This window comes from Sylvia atricapilla, chromosome 10 (assembly GCF_009819655.1).
Source record: "Sylvia atricapilla isolate bSylAtr1 chromosome 10, bSylAtr1.pri, whole genome shotgun sequence".
Lineage (NCBI taxonomy): Eukaryota > Metazoa > Chordata > Aves > Passeriformes > Sylviidae > Sylvia > Sylvia atricapilla.
In genome coordinates this window covers 16,736,858-16,758,753 of record NC_089149.1, presented here as the reverse complement: position 1 = coordinate 16,758,753, position 21,896 = coordinate 16,736,858, and the positions used below count along the sequence as shown (strand labels likewise).

The window sequence follows — 21,896 nt, the reverse complement described above, 5'->3', positions numbered from 1 at the left end:
CCTTCCTGAAATCCAAGGCTGACGTGCCAGAAGTGGCATTTGTTATTCCAGCAATCGCTGGGGGAAAGCCCCTTGGGATGGCCCAATTAGCTCTGCTTTGCTTTCCTTCTGGTGTATTGTGCTGCCCTGTCACCCGGCCCCATCACCCGTCATTAAAAGAAGCCAGGGATATTTTTGCTGCCCTCTGTTGTGGGAGGGCTGAGTGCCCCGAACTCCTCTGGGGAGCTGGAGGCAGCCAGGTCTCCTCCTTTGCCTTTTCTTCTAGCTAGTTCTGCACTCTCAGCCTCTCCATGGATAAGTTTAGAGGAAAAAAAGAGAGGTTCTGATCAAATCAAATAGCTTGTTTGCCAGGAAACATGAAGGCTGTGTGCATTTCTGGGCGTTTTTTACTGACTGAGTTCTTCTGGACTTGCCTCGGAGGCACTTTGGGACAAACCCATCATCCAGGATAGGAGCAAACACCATGTTCTTGCTTGTGCTTTTATCAAGGTGAAGATCCCCACAAAACCAATGCCAGTGTGGGAAGACATTGGCTAGTTCTTCCCTAACCACACCATTGTTGCATGCAGCCTGTCCCCAGTTGGTGGCATGGGGGCAAAGAGCTGCCAGGAAAAACTGGGATAGTCACAGGCTGGAGGCGAGTTGCCTTGAGGCTGCAGGGCCCTAGTGAGGCTGGGAAAGTGAGATTTTCCCCAGGATTGTGTATTATCCCACCGTGAGTGCTCCAGGACAGAGCAGTGAGGGCACTGATTCCTGTCCTGGGCCAGCCACTGCTCAATCCCTGGGTAGGAACAGCATCTTGTGGGGTCCCCAAGCCCCACAGCCCTCAGAAGCAGCCAAGAAATCCCAGGCCATGAGACTGGAACAAGATCCCAGTGACTTTGTCCTCCTGGGAGGAAAGGACTGAACAGGGCTGAGGAGAGTTGTGATGTTCAGCTCCAGCAGATGCATAGCCAGGGTTTGGTGGGCTCCTCTCTTGGTGTGCAGTCACTCCTTGCTGCTGGAAAACCCTTGGCAGCCATCTGGGCAGATGCTCAGCCCTGTGCTGTTCCCTCAGGGGTTGCCATCCTCAACACAGCCCCAGTGAGGGTTTGCTCCTTCCTCTGCCAACACCAGGCTTTGCCCTTGGGGCCATATCTTACCCTGGAGCATTTTCAGCAGCTGAATATAAAGCCAAAATAGCATTAGTACAGAAATGTGGGCAAAGTCCTGAGGATGAGGGGTTAAGGGACTGCTCCTGGTGCTCCCCCCTATGTGAATGTCCCTAGGGGCTCTGGGTGGGGTTGATGTGGCATGTGGGACCTGAAGGCTCCCCAAAATTATTTGTTCATCCTAATCAAAGACGTTTTTCTGTGAATGGAAAGGTGCAGCCAGCTGGGGGATGTGGGTGCTTCCCAAGCATCATCCCAAGCCCTATGATCTTTCCCAGCTCATCCTTGCTCTGCTTTCTCCAGTCCATCAGCTCAGGCTGGTGGAAACTGAAAGCCAACACTGAGCAGGGAAACAGCCCTAAAATGGAGCTCAAACTCCTTGGAGAGCAACAACCTCCTCCAAATGCTACCCTTTGCCTGATGACCAATTTGGTTAAATGAAAAACAAAACTAATAAATTTTGAAGCCTATAATGGGTGGGCTGGAGAGGGCCCTTTGGTCTGGGTTTTTCTGTGGCACAGGTTTTTCTCTTGCATCCACTTTTGACTGTAGATTTTCATTTACAATGATTCTCTGGAAGTAAACATCAGCTTCAAATGTGCAGGAGTAAGCTGGAAGTTTCTACTGTCTTGTATTCCCTGTCTCCAGTTTTTGCATCTTCTTTAAATAATTGTGCCTTTCTTTCTGCTCCCTGTGCTGGGTTCCCCATTTGTGCTGGGAAATGCTGGGGGTGACAAGTTCTTTTCCCCACCCAAGGCATTTGCTTGACATCTGCCAGCCACATCCTGTGGCCAGTGAGAGTTGTGGTTGTTGTGGGTGGCACCAGGCTGGCCCCATGGCAGAGGAACTTCCCCAGAGACACCAAGCCCTAAGAAAGTTCACAGTGAGGTGCCCTATCCTCCTCCTTTCTTCTTTGCTCTTTGTCTTTGGGTATCGCCCTTGAAACCTGTTGCAAATCTGGTTTATCAGAATAGTTTTTTCCCCAAAGAAAGCCCATTACAGATTTTCTTGCAGGTTTTCAGGGTAGAAAACCCTGTAAAAGGAAAGAGCACCCATTGAGGACTGGGGTGTGGCTGCCTCTCCTGTGTAGGTGGGGACTGGGGTAGCCTCGGGCGTGTGGGAATGTAACTCACCTGCGTTTCACTGCAGCCCACACTCTCTGCTCCCTGTTCCCTGGAGTACAGATCCCCCATGTCTGCAGTGGGGGTCCTTCCCAGCTGGGAAAGCACCCTGGCACCCCATTTCCAAGCTGCCCCACAGACTGCCACTACTGAAGGTGGCTGTCCCCAGGGAGCTGTGGCAGCAGGACGCTGCCTACCGCTGACCTCCTCCTCTCTTTGTCTCTCCTGCAGGGAGGAAGGTGCTGACCAGGTGCCCTGAAGCTCTGGGGCTGGCTTCCCACAGGCTCAGCAGAATGATGCCAGCAGTCCGAGAGCCCCCCGTGCCCCTCGCCGTGCCAATGTGACCCAGCCGTGTGGCCCCTGTGGCACTGAGCCTGGCACAGACTCAGCAGCTGGTGGCCCCCGCCGTGTCCCTGCTGCCCAAAGATGAGTGATGGCATGTGGATCTCGCTCAGCCCCACCGAGTTTGCCCAGCTCCAGCAGTACACGGACTGTGAGTACCCCGTGCACCCTCCTGGCAGGAGAAGAGCAGGTTGAAAAGAGCAGGTTGAAAAGGTGTTGAAGACACCTTTCCTTAGTGTCCTCCTGGAAAGCCAGGTGATTGCTCCCATTTTGGCTGGCGAAGTGGCTGACCCCTAACCCTGGCGGTTTGGGGTGCCTGTGTCTGCCTGCCCAGGGAGATTTCGCTGAGCTCTGGGGACACGTGAGCTTGGCTCAGTCCGTCTGAAGGCGGCCGGCTCCCACGTTCCTGAGCCGAGTGAAATGCTAACCAAGAAAGCAGCCTGGCTTTTCCCAAACACACGGAGCTGCTCCACAGCGTGCTTTGGGCTGCCAGCCCTCTGCGGTAATTTTCCTCAGTGCTTTTGCAGAGCAACGCTCTGCTGCAGCTCCTGCCGAGAAAAGGAGATTTGCAGCAGTGCCCGAGGGGGTCCTGGAGCTGGGAGAAGCTGGAGAGAGAGCCTGGGCAAAGCCCAGGGCTCCAAAACCAGGTCCTTGAGGTCCTGCCTGCCAGAGAGCTGGAGTGTGGGCGTGCTTTTTGCAGCAGTTGATGGAGAAGCGGTGCAGCCCGTGGAGGTGCAGAGAGCAGGGCAGGGTGGGGCAGGAAAGCCACAGGGTGAAGAGAGGAGAGGTGTAAAATCACAAGGGTGTTGCTTTGCAGACCCTGGGGTGAGTAGGCTGGATAGGAGACGGCTGAGAGGCAAAGGGGACACCGTGAGCTTTCTGGGGCTGTCCTTGGGGACACTGTCCATCAAAGGGGTGAGGCTGGGGACAAGTTCCTCATGTTCCCCACTGGAGCCATGCTCCTGCCCACCAGCCAGAGATTTCAGGCAGGGCTGCAGGCAGAGGTGTGTGTCCAGTGTCCCTGTCTGCATCTCTTTCTGCCTCTCTGGAGGATGATGGGCTTTGCTTTCCTGAATCTCAGACCATCAAACACCACCTGTAATGCCAGAACACTGATGGCATCTTTATTTTATTAATCAAAATGTGGCCAGCAAGGCTGCAGCACAGGCAGCTGCCTCCTCCCCTGTGGGATGGCTCAGAACCAGGCTGAGGAATGGAATTTGGGGGTTCTCCAAGGTAGGGCCAGCATCTCTCTCCTTGAGTGCCCCAGACATCCCAGACAGTTGTGGTGCAGTGCCAAGTTCTGTCCCCAGCAGAGAGCTGGGGGTATCAGAGCCAGCACAGCCCCGACGTGGAGAGAGGATTCCACAGTAATTAACAAGTCTCGTGTGTCTGAGAACCTTTTAAATGCACATGCCCAGAGATGTGTGTGAAGGTAAGGGCTGAATGTTCACTCACCTTGATCTTTTCTTCCACTTTTCCCTTTTTTCTCTATTTTGAAAGGATGAATGTCCCTTCAGGCACTCCAGCCCTAAAGACACTCAGCCAGTGAAAGTCTTTACTACTTGTGTGGAAGTTTGCATGGACCAATTCAGTGATAGGACAAAAAAAAAATGGCCACAGGCTACACTAGGAGAGGTTCAAATTGGATATTCAGGAAAATTTCTTTCCCAAAAAGGTAGTCAAGGTCTGAAACAGGCTGTCCAGGGCAGTGATGAAGTCCCCATCCCTGGAGGTATTTAAAAGCCATGGAGATGTGGGGCCTTTCTATCTTAGTGGTGAACACAATTGTGCTGGTTAATTGTTGGACATGATGATCTTAGAGGGCTTTTCCAACCTAAATGATTCCATGATTCTATGGGTACAGTTCTATTTCTCCCTCCTGGCACCTCCTGGGGATATCTCTGGCATGACTGGCCCTGCCCAGGGATGCCAGCCACCACCTGCACTGGGGCAGGGACATCCAGGGGTGTGCTTAGCACATCAGAGCAGCTGGGATGGGAGTGTGGGCCACGCCTTCCTTGCTTTGCTCTGGGTCTGGGCTTATTTTCATACTGGTAGGAGGAAGTTCTCTATATATGTAAAACTGCCAGGCCAGCTTTCCATATCTGCCCTGCCCTCTGAAGGTGGAGGGAGAAGTAGGGCATGGGTGGCCTCTTCCAGGCACAGAAGGATCCAGAAATTGCACATCCAGCAGATAAACCGCTCTGCACCATCCTGCTGGGGGATGAGGAAGGCCAGCCCAGTGAGGCCATGCTCAGCACAGTCCCTTTGTCTCCCCAGACTCCACCAAGAAGCTCAAGGATGTTCTGGAGGAGTTCAATGGGGACGGCGTCCTCTCGAGGTACAACCCCGAACAGGTATGGCCCTGTGCCCACTGGGTGGGTGTCCCCCTGTGCTGCTGGCAGCCCTCAGCCCCCTGCAGGCTCCCCCAGCCCAGCTCCCACAGCTGCAAGCAGCCAGAGCTGGCTGGCTGGCCCCCATCTCTCCCGGTGGTTTTGCTCCCAGGACTTGATTCCCTGGCTGTGCCCACTGCACGGCCATCCCACCCCACCCTGCTGAGAGCTTTTTGGGGCATTGCATTGCCAAGCAGAACCCAGGAGGGATTTACTGTCCCCCTAAAAGCAAATGACTTGCCCAGCATGGTGATGGAACAGCTCTGTGCCCTCTTGCTCTCCTCCAAGGAGGGTTGGGATTATTTTTTCCAAGCGGTGCTTTCAGAGAGATCTATTAGTGCCAGCAGGACAGAACCTTCCACGGGGGCTGTAATCACTAGAAACAGGGTAAAATGAGACAAATCAGTGGGCTGAACATGGCGAGGAGGGGCACAAAGGTGCTCTGTTATTCCAGGGCCACCACTCCAGTTGGGGCCACAAATGCCATTGAGAAGACAAAAATGGCAATGCTCAGCAGGGGAGGCACAAAGTCCTCAGGAGGAGTAAAGTCCCTATGGGGCTGGGGCTGGGCTGGAAGGTGCCACTGTCCCTTCCTGCCACTCCCCCAACTCCTGCCCTGGTCGCTGTCCCTGCTCCCAGCACCGCTGGTCTGCCTCAGCCACACTGGCAGTGGGCATTTCTGGCCCTGCTGCCTCTGGGTCTCTTTAGGTTATCTCCAAGCTCTGGGATTTGGGAAGCCAGCCGTTTTGGGGAGGGCTCTGCAGCCGATGTGCCCAGTGAGGGGGTGCCCAGGGTGTGGAGCCCCACGCCCACCCTGCACCCTCACAGTGGCCTGGGGCACCTCCATCCTCCTCCTCCTCCTCTGTCCGCTCCTCAGCCCATCGACTACGAGGGCTTCTGCCTGTTCATGAAGACCTACCTGGAGGCTGATGTGCCCGAGGAGCTCTGCCAGCACCTCTTCACTTCCTTCAAGCGTAAGATCTGCCAAGCCTCCCCCGAGAGCCAGCAGCAGAGCCCGGCTGTGTCACAGCACAGCGCCCTCGGTGAGCCAGCCCTGCCACCCCACGGGCACGCCGGGGCAGCCGGCACGCTGGACTTGCTCCCACACTGCTCACAGGAGGGAAGGTTGGGGGGTGGCCCCTGAAGAGGGTGGCATCGGGGCCAGCTCACAACCCCATCTGTCTGATGGGTTCCCCAGGCCCTGCGCTGCTCCAGGGAGGGATTTCTCCAGGATGCAGTGGTGCATTCCCTTTCCTCTGCGCATTCGGAGCCCGAGTCACTCTGTGTCAGCATCTCCATGCTGGCTGAGGTGGCCTGTGCCTCGGTCACTGGTGCAGCAGCCACCCTGCACTCAGCTGCACCCAGAGCAGGCTGTGTGTGCCAGGCACCCAACTCTGCCTCCTCCAGCCCTTCCCGGGTGGATTCGTGGTTGGTGGAGACATCTGCTGAAAGGACTATAAATTGCAATGGGAAAAGGAGAACCTCCCGCAGCTCTGGCTGGTGATGGAGGACTGCATCCTCCCTGTCTGGTCCTGAGCACTGTGATGTCCATCACCCAGGCATGTGAGCCCTGCTGGGAGCTGCTGGGCCAGGCAGGAGGGTGAGGGGCCACCTGTGGTGCCCCTCAGAGAGCCCTGGGGCTGGGATGCCAGGGTGGAGAGACATGGAGCTAGCAGAGGTGACCCAGGGCCAGCACCCAGCACCAGTTCCTGGAGGAAGGGGCACAGACACCCTGGTGTCACACTGCCCTTGGGCATGTCTGCTTTGCAGGGATCAATGGGAAAACCTCTCGAAGTGCTCTGGGACGACACACTCCTGAGCCCAAGAGCTGCCTCAGCAACACAGCTGAGCCACAGCCAGCATCCCTCACCCCAGCATCGATCCCCAATGCCTCCCCCAGCTGGTCCAGGTCCTCCTCCCAGAAATCCACTACTGGCACCACTTCTGCTCACAACTCCTCAGGCTCTTCCAAGATCTCCTCTGTGTCTCTGCTCAGCCCTCAGTCGCCAGGTGAGCTTAGCTGGGGCTCCACAGGGAGACACTGTCAGTGACAACCCCCCCCCGCAACTTCTGGCCAAGTCACCAGCGTGGTGGCAGTGACCTCCCAAACTCTTGACACCTTTGATTGGCAAACTTAAGCTACAGATCCCATCCCACAGAGCCCCCATCAGTGTCTTAATTACCTGGCAGCATCTTGTAGGGAGGGAGAAATGGGGCAGTGAGTCACAGCTGCCCCTTGCCCCAGCCCCTGAGGAAGGGTCCCTCTGCCAGGAGCATCCCTCCTGCTATTGGCACAGGCATCAGTGAGAGTGGGCTGTCCTGGCACCGTGTCTTGCTGCCCACTGAGCTTCTCCCTCCTTCTGGGTGGGTGCTTGTTCCCAGCAGGACACCTTTGCACGGGCTCCAGCTGCTCATCCTGCCCACAGCTGCAGTGATGGAGGTCTGGGGGTCTGCACCCCACGGAGGACTGAGTGGCACTGTCCATGCCTGTGATGGCACCAGCCCCAAGCGCCCTTTTTAATGCCCATTTCTATGTCCCCTCTGTGTCCCAGCCCTGGCCCTGTAGTGTCACTCAGTCCCATGCTGAATGGGTCTCTACCCTAGAGTTCCCATGTCCCACCCGGTGACAATTCCTGGTTCAATGTCACCTCTATGTGTGGCCTCTCTCCCTGCCCACAGGCACGAAGAGCACGGAGAAGAGGTTACCCTTCAGCCTGAGGAAAGGCCCCAGCTCCCTGAAAGCCACCCCACCTCCTCCTCCCACCCCCTTGGCCCAGGTGGTCCATCTGAAGGACATTGTGTGCTACCTGTCCCTGCTGGAGAGGGGACGAGCAGAAGACAAGCTGGAGTGTAAGTGTGACCCTGGGCTCATGCTGTGGCTCAGGGTGTCACCTGCAGGGGGGTTTGCCTGAGGATGAGTGCAGGGCTGGATGCTCTTTCCACTTGTGAAAACCACTGGGCATCCCCTTCTGCTCCTGCCTGTGTCTCGCCAAGGAGCCTTGATACTCCACAGCCCTTTGGTCACATCTCACCCTGGCTGAGCCAGCACAGTGCTGTTCCCACCCTGAAGCTCCAGCAGTCTGGAACAGCGTGCCTGGGCACCCCAGGGTGCCCTGGGGCTGGGCTCTAATTATCAGCATCTTCTCTCTTCCCTCCAGTTATGTTTCGCCTCTACGATACCGATGGAAATGGCCTTCTGGACAGCTCGGTGAGCCTTCCCTTGGGACAGAGAGCAGGGGCTGCTCAGAGGGCTGGAAATGTGCAGGACACTGTTGGGGCACCCACTTGCCCTGGTGAGGTGCTCCAAAAAGGGGCAGGGATATGGGAAGGGAGGAGGAAAGCAGCAGCTGGACTGCAGAGCTGGGGATCACATGCCCAGCTCTGCTGCATTTCTAGCAGGAGCTAGAAAAAAATCCACCCACCAAGAATTTTAGCTATTCATCAGGTCATGGTGTTTCAGGGAAGAAAAAAAGTCATGCACAGCTCCTTCTCCTATGATGTTTACTCTTTGTTCTTTGGATATCGCCCTTGAAACATGTTGCAAATAAAATCTGGATAATCAGAATAATTTTTCCCCAAAGAAAACCCATTACAGATTTCCTTGCAGGTTTTCAGGGTAGAAAGCCCTGTAAAAAGAAGGAGCACCCGTTGAGGAGTGGGGTGTAGCTGTCCCTCCCATGTAGGTGGGGACTGGGGTAGCCTTGGGCAGGTGGGAATGTAGACCCTGGGGGCTTGGGGCTGGAGATTCTGTTCACACCTGGAGCTGTCCCTGGCACTGGGCACTGTTTTCTCTCTGTGCTCAGGAGCTGGATCGGATCATCAACCAGATGGTGCACGTGGCCGAGTACCTGGAGTGGGACTCCACGGAGCTGAAGCCTGTGAGTGCTGGGGCTGCAGGCAGCAGGGGCAGCTGCAGGGGCTCTCAGCCAGAGCCCGGAGGGCACCACTGTGTCACCACCTTTTGTGCCTCCTGCAGATCCTGAAGGCTATGATGGAGGAGATCGATTACAACCACGATGGGACTGTGACGCTGGAGGAGTGGATCCGGGGTGGCATGACCACCATCCCCCTGCTGGTGCTCCTGGGCATGGAGACGGTGAGATTCCCTGAGGACACCTGCTTCAGCTGCTCCAGCCTACCCTCAGCGCTCAGACAGCACCACACAGCCCCACACCACCCCCAGCCCCTGCTGACACCCCCACCCTGCTCCCTTCACCCCCCAAATCTTTCCAAGCTCATTTTTGAGCTGCAGTCACTGCCAGCTGCTGTGCCCAAGCAGGCTGGGCTTGCTCCTTGCTATCGCAGTGCACTCCAGTTCAGTGAACATTAAATCAAAACCTAAGATGAGTACCTGAAATGACATCTCTCATAGATTGAGGTTTAAAGAGCAAAGGAGAGGTTGTTGAGACTCCCTTTATTTCTCTTTTGGCCTTCATTTCTTTCAAGTGCATCCCTGGCCACCAGGTAATAATTTGCAGGGAAATACAGTTTTGCTGATGGTGCCCATGGTTCCCCTGGAGAGGTGGGGTGGGGGACATGCTTTCTAGCAGAAAAAAATCAAGGAAGCAGGGAATTTCAACTGGCTCCTGCAAAGCACTCATCCCTGTCCCTGGATGAAGGGGTTTGTGTTTTTGTCACCCCATGGTGGCAGTGGCAGTTTGGCCCCAAATGTGAAGTCACCTCCCTGTCAGCCGTCAGGATCCTCTCTGTGGCTGGGCTGTGCCAGGGAGCTGGATGTGCCCACGGGGATGCAGTGGCCAGGATGCTCTGGGGAACATCGAGAGAGAAGGGGAATAGCGGGAGCCCAAACTCCCAGAAACACCATGGGGGTTTTTAGGGAATGAAAAGTTGATAAAAATGATGGGCTGAGGGCGCTGGGACTCTTGACAGCAGGGGAGTGACGCTCTCACCCTCCACTCTCCTGCCCTGCAGAATGTGAAGGATGATGGGCAGCATGCCTGGAGGCTGAAGCACTTCAAGAAACCTGCCTACTGCAACTTCTGCCGCACCATGCTGCTGGGGGTCCGCAAGCAGGGCCTCTGCTGCTCCTGTGAGTCCTGCACCCGTGCCAGAATGTTGCACTCCCAGGCTGGTGGCTTCTGCCACATCAGCATTCTGCCACAGTGGTGCCCTGGGGAGGGAGGACTGGAGCCTGTTAGTGCTGACCCCCGTGGGTGCTGCAGGCTGAGTGGGGAGGGAGCAGCTCCCATGCTGGGCAGTTATGTTGACCACCTCCTTGGTGGCTCTTGGGTTAGTGGTGCCCTGGTAGTGTTGGGGTAACAGCTGGACTCAAGGGTGTTACGGGGCTTTTCAAACCTAAATGATTCTGTGGCTCTATGATTTTTCTCTCTCACCAGTCTGCAAGTACACGGTCCACGAGAGGTGTGTGTCCAAAGACATTGCTTCCTGCATCAGCACCTACGTTAAATCCAAGAGAAACACAAGCGTGAGTAGGCAGCTGGTGCATTTCTGAGCCCGTGGGTGTCCTGGCCCCTTGGTCTCCTGCTCTGCTTCCCCATGACTTCTTCCCCTGCGTTTTGCCCCTCACATCCTGGGCAGCAGCTCATGGGCATTCCCAACATCCAAAGCCTTGCAGGATGCGCCTCAGTACCCGGGCACCCACATGACCCCCAGCTCCAAGATTTGCTGTGACTCTGCATGGGGGCTGTGCAAGGGGCTGGATTGGTTCAGCAGCATCCCTGCAGGACAAGCTTCCAAAATCCTGATGGACACCCCTAGCAGGAGGGAGATGCCTGTGGGTCAGTGGCTGCTGTGCCACAGTGTCCCCGTGCCTTGCAGGTGATGCAGCACACCTGGATCGAGGGCAATTCACCTGCCAAGTGTGACAGATGTCACAAGAGCATCAAGTGCTACCAGGGCATCACTGGCCTGCACTGTGTCTGGTGCCAAGTCACGGTGAGTACACAGGGCTGGGGCACACCCGCAGTGCCTGCCTGGCTGGCTCTGGGCTCCTGATCAGGAGAGGGCAGGTGTCCTCTGTTCCACATCCCTTCCTCCTGCTCCTCCAGCTCCACAACAAGTGTGCCTCCCATGTGAAGCCAGAGTGTGATGGGGGCCCACTGCGGGACCACATCCTGCTCCCATCCTACATCTGCCCAGTTGTCCTGGTAAGTGCCCCCCTCCTTGCTGCCAGTGATGGGGACCCAGCAGGGCATTGCTGAGGCTGAGCTGCCTCCCCTGGCTGCTGGCACTGCCTCTTGGGCATCCATGCCTCAATTCCCCAAAGGACAGGCAGTCTCACTGTCGACGGTCAGAGAGCGACTCCCCTGCCAGCACCAGCCCCGAGGACAGCCAGGGCTTCAAGTTCAACTCCACCACAGTGGATGGGCAAGGGCTGCAGGTAGGATCCTGCACCGGGCTGCAGGTGAGCTCTGACACTGATCTCAGCAGCAGGCAGGAATTCACAGCTGCGTTTCCTGCCCTCCAGATCAGCCCTCAGCCTGGGACACACCCACTCCTCGTGTTTGTGAACCCCAAGAGTGGAGGAAGGCAAGGGGAGCGGTAGGTGGGCTCTTGCCTGGGAACAGCTTTCCTCCTGGGGTTGGGGGCTGCTGGTCCTTTGGGAATCACTCTTGGTGTGGGAATCACCTTCATGGCATTCCTCAGGTCTCTCTCTTCCCAGGGTCCTCCGGAAGTTTCACTACCTGCTCAACCCACGCCAAGTGTACAACCTGGACCGTGGTGGGCCCACGCCAGGGTATGGAGCTGCTGCAGGTGATCCTCTGCCCCCTCCCAGAAGGTCCTGCCCTCCCCACATCATCCCTTGTCTCTCCTGCCTTTCTCCAGGCTGAACTTCTTTCGGGACACTCCAGATTTCCGTGTGCTGGCCTGTGGAGGGGATGGCACGGTGGGTTGGATCCTGGACTGCATAGGTGAGCAGGGAAGAGCTGTGTTCCTGCAGATCATTATCCTGGGTGATCTGCCACAGATTCCTGACATTCTCCCGGTGGAACTGGGGTGGTGATCCTGCCAGCAGGATCATTCCAGGCTGCTGGCTGAGGAGGGACATGGAGAGGAGCAGGGAATGAGCCTTGTCAGCCTCAAACTTCTCCCTTGAACTGCAGATAAGGCAAACCTGGTGAAGCACCCACCGGTGGCTGTCCTGCCCCTGGGAACGGGCAATGACCTCGCGCGGTGCCTGCGCTGGGGAGGAGGTGAGCACAGGCAAACATCACCCAGGGGGTGGCTGGTCCTTGGGAACCCTTCAGTGTGACCATCCCCAGGGGAGGGAGGACTCCTGGGCTCCTGGGATGCAGTTCAGAGCTGCATCTAAGCCTGGTGTTTCTAACTCCTTCCAAAAAGAGCAGCCAGGTCCTGCCCAAACGTTTCCATTTGGAGGTCCCTGCCAAAATCTCTGCCATTAGCCAAAATCTCTGCTACTGCTGCAAGGATGTGCCATAGCAGCAGCCCCCAAAGTGCTTGGTGCCTGGCTATGACATGGCTATGCTCCCCTTCATCCTCCTTCCTCCTTTTTCCCTTCCAGGCTATGAAGGAGGCAACCTGATGAAGGTGCTGAAGGACATTGAGCACAGCACAGAGGTGATGCTGGACCGATGGCATATCGACATCATTCCTACTGACAGGGAGGCCAACGGAGACCCTGTCCCTTCCACCATCATCAACAACTACTTCTCCATTGGGGTGGTGAGTTCCATGGGGCAGGAGTTGGTTTCTCCCTTCCTGTTCCTCCTGGCTCACACTCCCAACCTCCCTCCATCTCCTGGCCTTTTTTTTTTTTTGTTTGTTTGTTTTGTTGGTTTTTTTTTTTTCTGGTTTTATGGTCATTTATAAAGGCAGCAGCAAGATATATAAGCAGGCATGGGATCTCTATTTTCCCAGAGGAATATTGCAAGAGTGAGTGTAAAAGGAGCTTAAACAGGATTCAGGGCAGTTTGGGGTCCCAAAGACAAGGACACCCCACCTGCCAAGACATCAGCAAAGCCCTGCTTTGGTGTTTGAAACCATGTTCCCCCATGTTTTCCTGACCTGGAGGGGTCAGGGCTCTTGGGGAGGATGACAGCCCTGTGCCGTGGGGGTTTCCCGCAGTGCTGGGGGTCAGTCCTGAGAGCAGGACTGTTTTGGGGAAATCCCTTCTCTTCCCAGGGGTTTGCAGCATTTTTGTCCTGTGCCAGAGGTGCCATCATAGCAAAGGTGACTCACCTGCAGCACTGCAGGATGCTTCTGGGTTCACATCAGCTCATGCTAATGCAGGTGGCATTTGGTGACAGCTTCTGAGTTGGGTTTAAACACCCCCACTCTGCATGAGGAGAGGTTGTGATGAGTTTCAGGAGAGCTGCCATCCTGCCAGTTGCATTCATGCTTGCCCCACTGCTCCACTGGTTGCCTCTCCTCCCCTCTCATCATCCCCTCCATGCAGAGCCCCTGCCATGAGGGCAGGAGGCTAAGTGCACTAATTATGTCTTGCCTAACAAGCTTTGGGAAGAGCCTGGATGAGGGTCCCTCCATCACCTTGCACCATCACTGTCATCGTCAATGACACCGTGTCATTCTGCCACAGGGACCAGTGGCAAGCATGAAGAGCTGAGCACCCCTATCCTGGGTGTGTGACAAGGCGGGAATTCTGTTTCTCTGCTGTGCCACTGATGTCCCCTATGCTCTCCACAGGATGCCTCCATTGCCCACCGCTTCCACATCATGAGAGAAAAACACCCTGAGAAATTCAACAGCAGGTAAGGGCTTCCCAAGGGCCCCCTGAGAGCTGGGTATGGGGCACTCTCTGCCACTGCCATGCACCACACCCAGAGGATTTGGTGTTTGGCCAGCCCTGGGGGACAGGCAGGGCCTGTACCAGTTGTGGTGGGGGTCCAGGGCCAGGCATGGTGGGGGTTTGAGATGCTTCTTCAAGTCCTGTGCAGTTTAGCAGGCTGCTCAGACTTGGCCACACACCCAGTTATGTTCATTCATGCTTTATAATTAATGTGGAATTCCAGGACGGGCAGCAGCAGGCCAGGCAGGGAGGGCAGGGCAGGCAGCAGGTCACAGCTCGTTCCCACTGTGCTCAGGGTGCATGGAAATGGGGAGATGGCAGCAGGAGCCGTGGCTTGTGACCCCCATCCCCGGGTTTAGAAAAACCTGCTAGAAAAATCCCTCGGCTTACGGCCTCTCACAACTTGCAGCTCCCCCTCAAAGCCTGGCTCAGCAGCTGGTGCAGGGAATGAGCCATGGTGTGGGTCTCCTGGGGTGCTGAGAGGCTGCTGAGGTGTGAGACGTCCCCTCCATAGGGTGCCCTGTCTCTTGACAGCACATCCCATGCCTAGGGAGCACCCAGCACCCCCATGCTCCCCCTCTGATGGGTGTCAGAGCCAGGTCTGCTCGAGGCACCCTCTGACACCTCCCCAGTCCGCAGATACCCCCCGTCCCACCACAAAACTCCCTAGGGCCCGGGTGCCGGTGATCCCTCTCCACAACGCCTTGTGTCCTCATCCGTGGCTCATGTCCCCATCCCAGCAGCTCCAGACAGTCTCTGGCAGCCTGTCCTGCCGCTGGCTGGGGCAAGACACTGCTTCCAAGTGGGATACTGACATGTGTCTGTGCCACAGGATGAAGAACAAGCTGTGGTACTTCGAATTCGGGACATCAGAGACCTTTGCAGCCACCTGCAAGAAGCTCCATGACTATGTTGAGGTTGAGGTGGGTTTCTTGGGATGGTCCCTGGCTCTAGCCATGGCACAAAGGCCTTTTGGAGCCGTTGCCCGTGGATCCCTCAGCTGTTTGGTGCCACCATGCCTTTGACCCCTCACTGTGGCAGAAGGACATGGTGGCTGGCACCAAAATCCAGCCAGCTGTGGGCAGAAGAATAATCCTATATTCCCCACTTCCAGCTGTATTTGAGAGCATGCCTGGAACATTCTCCTTGTAAATTCCACGCTGCTCCCAGCCCTCATTGGATAACATGGAAACAGCCTTTAATTAGAGCTGGGAGGAGGGCCTGTGGTTGCTAGGGGAGCTGTCACTTCCTCCCGCTGGTGCTGGGGATTTGGGCTGTAAACTTCCATCTCTCCCTATCTCTGGATAATCCACCCTTGTATAACTTAGGCTGGAGGGTGAGGAGAGAAAACAGCACTTGCTGCAAGAGGGGGTGGGAGTCAGAGCAGCTGGTGGGTGCAGGGCGCTGGTGGTGGGCAGAGAGCGGAGCTGGCCCTGCAGACGTGTGCCCATGGGCAGAGGGATTTTGATGTCTGTTTCTGTATGAGGAGTTTCTTCCCTTCCCAAAGCCTGGGGTGGGCAGCTGCACCCTTGAAAACTTGTGGGAAGGGGCAGGACCAGCATCACAACCATCTCACCCCCTTCCTCATCCATGCAGCAGTGTCCCAGGGTGGATAAAACTCTGTGATTGTGGAGTTGAATGCTGCTGGAAATGGGCACGAGGTGCCCCCCCATACCTTCTCGGGGTGCTCCCCACCAAGTGTGTGTCCCCACCAGCTGAGCCCACTGCCAGGAAAGTGTTAATCCCGCAGCATTTGAAGTTGAAAGCCTGTCCTGCCTCCAGCTCCCAGGCAACTGTCAGCCTTGCAGAGAAATAGCAGTTTTGTTTTGGAAATTGGCACTCGCTCCCCCTACAACTCCTGGAAATGAATTTGCTTTTTCCCCCAGCTGCAAATTTCTCCTTCCAGCCTTGCTGCCAGCGCGCCGTCAGCTGCCCCTGCTCAAAGGGCCCATTGTAGCCGGCTGGCACGGGCTGCGGAGGGCTCTGCAGGGAGAGTGGCTCCTGCCCGAGGCTGTGGGCAGGCGTGGGCGGCTGTGGGCAGGAACAGGCTCCTGCAGCATCCCAGCATCCTGCACTCCTGGCAGCCAGCTCACTCCCGTCTCACCGTGGCTGAGTTGGCACTCACTGCCTCGCTGGCAGGTGAGAAAGGTGCCTGTGGCTGGGGATGGTGCTCGAGGTGTGTTGTCCACCCCACCAGGAGTCGGAGCCCTCTCGCTTGGTCGCCACTGCTCAGAGCACAAAGGTCTTTTCTCTCTCTGCAAATCACAACATCATTAAGATGTATTGAGAACGAAAGGATTAACATCCTTTCCAAGCCTTGGAGAGACAGCTCTTCCCTCCCAAACCAGAAGATTCTTGCTTTTTTTGCTTTCAGTGAGAGGCTAAAAATAAGATCCTGCAGCACTAGGGGAGGCAGAAAGGATCTGACACACCGAGGTGTTCGCTCGTGTGAGCGCCCAACTCTGCACACACAGGGTTGGTGTCCTCAGCACGGGCCAAGGGGCTGGTAAAAACAAACTCTAGACCTTTGTTAGAGGAAAACAACCAGAACTGGAGCAGCAGAGGGGTCTTACTAGCCCATTTCATTCCTCTCAGCACAAGGAGTGAGGCCAGAGATGCCTTTGCATCCCCAAAATGCAAGGGAAAAGCTATGCGGGGATTTGCTGAAGCACAGAGTGGCAGGTAAAGAGCAGATGCCTCAAGGAAAATAGGAATGCTTTATAGAAATTCAAGTTGCATGGAAAAATGGCTGTTTTCACCAGAGGTGTTTAGGAAGGGGATCCATGTCTGAGTAGCGTGAGAAGATCTGAAATTAAGAAATGCTTTTCCGTTGCTTTCAATCCTGTGGGAGAGCTGCAGGCAGTGGATATTTTAACTTTTACAGGCAATTTTCAGCTGAGGCAGTCCTGCTGCATGACAGCAAAGCCTGGAATGCCAGTTCTGTGTGCTGTGCTGTGGTTTGCTCTCCAAAACCTGACATTTTTCCCTCTGACACCTTCCCCTAATTTCCTTCCAGCCTTATTTCTAGTTTCCAAATGGCACTTGAAGACAAACTGGTTTGAGCTACTTTTTCAGCAGCCAAACTTTCCAGTCCTTTGGAGTCAGTTTGGATAAGGAGAGTGGGGGAAGCAGGTGCTAGAGCTCCTTGGGTGGAAGTCGCTGGAGGGTCAGGGTGGTGTTGCCTCCCATTTTAGGTCACAGCACCGAGTCTAGCTGAGGTTTTATGCGGTCCCCTGGGAATTCGCTTTTTTGACACTGCCATTTTGGACCTGCAGTGAAACTCCTCTGGAAACAGAGGGGAGAGCAGCACAAGGAGCATCAAGGAGTTGACATCAACTCTAGGAAGGCAAAGTGAGAGGGCTGTTTGCATCTCCAGCCACTTTGGAGCTGCCTGTGTCCCCAGGAGACAGTCAGATGTCACTCTGTGCTCGGGGACCAGCGCTTCCGTGGCGGGGAGAGGAGGGGGCTCCATGGGGTGGGCACAGCTCCCCTGATCCCCCTGACACCACCCCTGTACCTGGCAGTGTGATGGGACCCTGCTAGACCTGAGCAACACCTCCCTGGAGGGCATTGCCGTGCTCAACATCCCCAGCATGTACGGGGGCTCCAACCTGTGGGGCGAGACCAAGAAGCAGCGTGGCTACAACCGCCTGGGCAAGAAGGTGCCGGAGAAGCAGCCTGGCACGGTGGTCACCGACGCCAAGGAGCTCAAGTTCTGTGTGCAGGGTGAGTGCTGGCCAACAGGGGAGTGCAAGGTTGGCACAGGGGTACTGGAGAAACAGCGCTGGAGGGGTTGTTATCAGCTCTGTGTCTTTTGGGGTGACGGGGTGAGCCCACAGTACAGCAGAGGAACCCAACCGCAGGGCTCACACCAAGGGCTTTTGTAAGCCCCTTGCCGGGCTCCAGCACAGTGCTGCCAGCCTGGATGTGGGGTTTGGGAGCAGCAGGATCCACGCTGAGCCCAGATGGCACCTCACAGCCGCTGCTGAGATCACTGGAGCCACCCCCGTCGGCAGGGACAGCCCAAAGTGCTGGCAGTGTTCCCCAGTGAGGATTAGCAGGGCAGAAAGCAGCCAGCAGAATACCCGAGGTGCCTGCCTTTTCCACCCAGCGCCTCCCACGGCCTGGGGCTGGGGTGGGAATCGGGCCCCTTGTGATGTGGCTGCCAGAACGGCAGTGTCACATCCCAGACTGTCCCTGTCTGTCCCTTGCTGCATGACCCAGTGGCAGCAGGGAGCGGGACAGAGCACAAGTCAGTCCCAAAGGCACTGCAGGGACAGCAGGGCTGGTACCCTGGGGACATCCCCACTCGTGGGTGGGTAAGAGGGCATGGGAGGCTCAGAGGATTCTCAGGGGCAATATGGGATGTGTGTGGAAGAGGACCCCGAAGCGGAGAACTGTGCCGTTGTCAGGTGTCCTTGCTGGTGGCCCACAAGAGCAGCATGAGCTGTGAAAAGAGGTGACACCCTGGGATTTGATCAGATGTTCTTCCGCATGTGCTGGCTTCTGGGGAGCTGCAGCACCTCAGGAGACCCAGGCAAGGGGTGTCATCATTTCTTACACTGCAAGCAAACAGTCCAAGGACTGGTGGGGATCTGAACTGGCACTGGTGCTGTTTCAGACCAGAGGTACTTTCGCTCCAAAGATTTTGGATAGCGCTGGAAACACCCAGTTTGGTGCTCCTGGGACACAGAGGCCATGAGGATAGATCCCCTCGGTGCCACCAGGACAACCAACAGTCCTGCTGTACTGGCCCTGAGGTTTCAAATGAGGGCAGAAGGTGAGGGACACCTGGGGATGGGGGGACCAGCTCAGATCCATCTCTCTTGCAGACCTCAGCGACCATCTCCTGGAGGTGGTGGGGCTGGAAGGCGCCATGGAAATGGGGCAGATCTACACGGGGCTGAAGAGTGCCGGGAAGAGACTGGCCCAGTGTTCCTCCGTCATCATCAGGTATTTGCCGCCTTCACAGCTGAGTGTCGGGCCAACAGTGAAACCTGACACCGGTGACACCTGTGTCACCGCCCTCTCTTCTCTGTGCCTTGCAGGACGTCCAAGCTGCTGCCCATGCAGGTGGATGGGGAGCCCTGGATGCAGCCGTCCTGCACCGTGAGTGCCCAGCGAGGGGGCAGGGAGCCGGGCTGGACAGGGATGGGGCAGGATGTCGGGATGGGGCAGGAGGGGCTGGCAGCACAGGAGGGTGGGACAGCCTTGGCTCCTGGTGGCAAAGCCGCTGGATTTGGAGGGAGGCTATCGCCCTTTGTGGTCACACAGAGCCCGATCAGCTGTGACTTTGTGCCCATGATGGCCTTGGACTCACGACACACCCATGTCTTGATGGATGGGCGAAGCAGCATTCTCCCGGAGGGAATTGCACAAGGGTCCCGTACTATTTCTCCTCTTGCACAGAGGAGACATCCTCTTCCCATCCCAGCACCACCTGGACATTATTCCAGAGCTCTTCACCCCGGTGCTGAGCTGCTCCCAGTTTCACGGTGTCACTCCTGAGGGTCCTGGGGCTGGAGGGTGCCTGGGAAGGCTCAGGACCCTGATACTGAGCTGGGTTTTTCAACTTCTTTTTAGGTCAACATTACACATAAAAGCCAGGTGCCCATGCTGCTGGGGCCCCCCCAGAAGAGCAGCTTCTTTTTCCTGAAGAGGAGAAACCGATCTCGGGATTAAAGCATCATCCAAGGATCCACAGCCTGGAGGCACTCAGCATCCCAGCCACCTGCCTGATGCAGGGGTCCCCAAATCCCCATCCTGCAGTGGGGACAGAAACTCCCCCTCCAAGCCCAGTGGGGATTATTTATCCTGGGAAGGTCTTGTAGGCTCCTTCCTCATCACCAGAAGCATCCTCTCAAGCTGGGATGGAAGAAGGGGGAGAAGGCAGGCTGGCATGCAGTGAGCACATTTGCTGGAGCAGCACCAGGACTGGGATTTTTTTTTCCCCCTTTATTTAAATACCCTCCAGCCAAGCTGCCAGTGAATGTGCTTCTGAGGCAGCACTAAGCTCCACTATTTATTTATCATCCTCCTGAAGACTACTTGATGTCTCACTGCACTGGCTTTCTGTCCCCCAATCCTTGCAATGGGAGGAATTATTTATTTCCTTAGCCTGGAGGAGCCATCTCGACCACTCACCTCTGTGTTGTGGGGTTTAAGAGAGATGCAGAGAACCACTGCTGATGGCCCAGGGAGCCATGAGGTGTGGGACAAGCTGAGGACAGAGAGTGCACAGGGACAAGTGTGGGGTGGGTGGGAGGAGACCATGTTTTTACAGGGAAATGGCAAAAAAAGGGATTTGGCGGGGAGCAGCCCCTGCTCTGGGCTTTGTGTTCATATTTATGTATTTATTTAGCAAACTTTGGACAAAAAAGGGACTCTAGGGGTCACCTTTGTAGGAGCCCAGATTGGACACAGACACCACCTCCCTTCTCTGCTGGCTGTCCTCCGGGGCACCTCCTTCCTCCGGACATGGACTTTTCCTCTCTCCTAAAACCTGTCAGCCTGCACTGGGGGCTGGATACCCTGGGGACAGACATCCAGAAGCTCTTCTCACTTGAAAGTGTCCTCAGCAGCTTTTACACATCTCCCGATGTGCTGTGCCAGGCTGGTGCTCTCCCTGGTGCTGCCTTTGATGGGCTCTCCGGGGCTGCAGGGGGTGGGGCAGTGATTGCACCTCGGTTTCTCTATGGCCAGGTCTCCCCACAGCCCTCTCCAAAACCAAGAAGCCTCAGAGGTGCTACTGCCTGCGCGACTGCTGGGGCTCACTGGGTTGCACAGGCAGATTTTGGTGGCATCACCCACTGATGGACAGATTGGGGGATGCAGCTTCTCTCCAGGGTGCCCAGGGACCAGAAAACAGATGAATGCATGGAGCTTGTGGTCGTCTGAATGTACTCCCAGGAGCCAGGAGTAGCCCATGAGAAGGGCTGCTGGTTGCTTCTGCAGTCACCCAGTGCCTCCAGCAGTGGGCCTGCATGCAGGATACAACCACATCCTGAATCAGCCCTGCTCCCAAGCAGCTCCCTCGGGGCTGGTGGAGGCTCCTATGCTGCTGGGAGCAAGCTGGGAGTGGTGTGTGCCCTGTGGATGTCACTACAGGCAGGGAAAACTGTTGCTTGTCCCCACTGTGTCCCTGCCACAGGGCTGGGACAAGTCACCCTGTCCTCCCCAGTTTCCCAGTGCCCACTCAGGCCCCCATTCAAGAGCCTTTCCCTGGCAGAGGGTGCTGCCATCACTGTTTCAGAGTGAACAGTGAGCTGGAAGGGCACTGTCTGTGACCTGCATACACAGGCATGTGTCACCGGCAGAAATCCACCCTCCTCCTCCTCTTCCCTCCAGGCAGCTGTTTATGAGTAGCCAGGTGAAAGCAGATGGAGCAAGGCCAAACAAACCCCAGGTCCCTCGAACCAGCTGCCTCCGTTTCCCCAGTCCAAAGGCAGCGGTGCCTCATAGCCCTGTGCTTGTGGAGGGTGAAAAAACCACCTTCACCATTTCCAGAGCTTTGCCAGTGGGAGGGTGACAGGTTTGTTCCATGGGATGGCAGCACACAAGGTCAACAGATTTGGTTCCATTTCGCTGCCCACTCAGCCTCGACCCAGGGCTTTATCACAGAGTCTGCGTGGAGTCAGCAGTGGTTTTCCTGCTCCTTGCCCCCTGTCACAGTTTGCTGGGCTCCAGGCAAAGGGCAGCACTGAGATCTCTGCTGTGGTTGCTGTGGGTGGTGGCAGAGCCAGGGAAGCCAGGAGGGCATTGTGCCTGCAGCCTTGGCTCTGGCAGTGCCAGGGGTGAGCAGCTGAAGGCCAGGGGGCCAGTGATACACCAGCACCACTCTGCCAGGCTCCAACCCAGATGTCCCTTCTGATGGTCAGGGATATGATCCCTGCCGCCTGCACTAGGGGACCCAGCTCAATCTGCTCCCACACTGCCAAAGGCATGGCTCAATGGGCCTGCCAGCTCCCAACCTCCTGATGGTGCAAAGGTGCCCTGCCCAGGAGGGACCACAGAGGCTGGGACTTCAGCCCAGCCGTCCCAGCTCCAGGGAGGAATAAGCCATGCAGCTGAGGAGCACTCGAGGCCTTGATCCTCCCCATCACCCAGTGTCTCCCAATTCAACCCAGTTCCCAAGTGC

At 56.4% G+C, this 21,896-nt stretch overlaps 1 protein-coding gene across 1 annotated transcript; it reads left to right on the top strand.

The window, feature by feature from the left end:
* Positions 1-2,510: 2,510 nt before the first annotated feature.
* Positions 2,511-21,568, top strand: LOC136365548 (diacylglycerol kinase beta-like). Its single transcript, XM_066326099.1, has 24 exons — positions 2,511-2,765; positions 4,898-4,974; positions 5,888-6,053; positions 6,781-7,020; positions 7,690-7,860; positions 8,169-8,218; positions 8,814-8,888; positions 8,987-9,106; positions 9,943-10,060; positions 10,368-10,456; positions 10,810-10,926; positions 11,040-11,138; positions 11,258-11,371; positions 11,459-11,532; positions 11,654-11,728; positions 11,818-11,903; positions 12,096-12,185; positions 12,515-12,675; positions 13,657-13,721; positions 14,592-14,682; positions 17,284-17,485; positions 18,592-18,712; positions 18,808-18,868; positions 19,343-21,568. Exons 1-24 carry the CDS (start codon positions 2,699-2,701, stop codon positions 19,439-19,441), a joined length of 2,628 nt encoding a protein of 875 aa, XP_066182196.1. The 5' UTR covers positions 2,511-2,698; the 3' UTR covers positions 19,442-21,568.
* Positions 21,569-21,896: the final 328 nt, after the last annotated feature.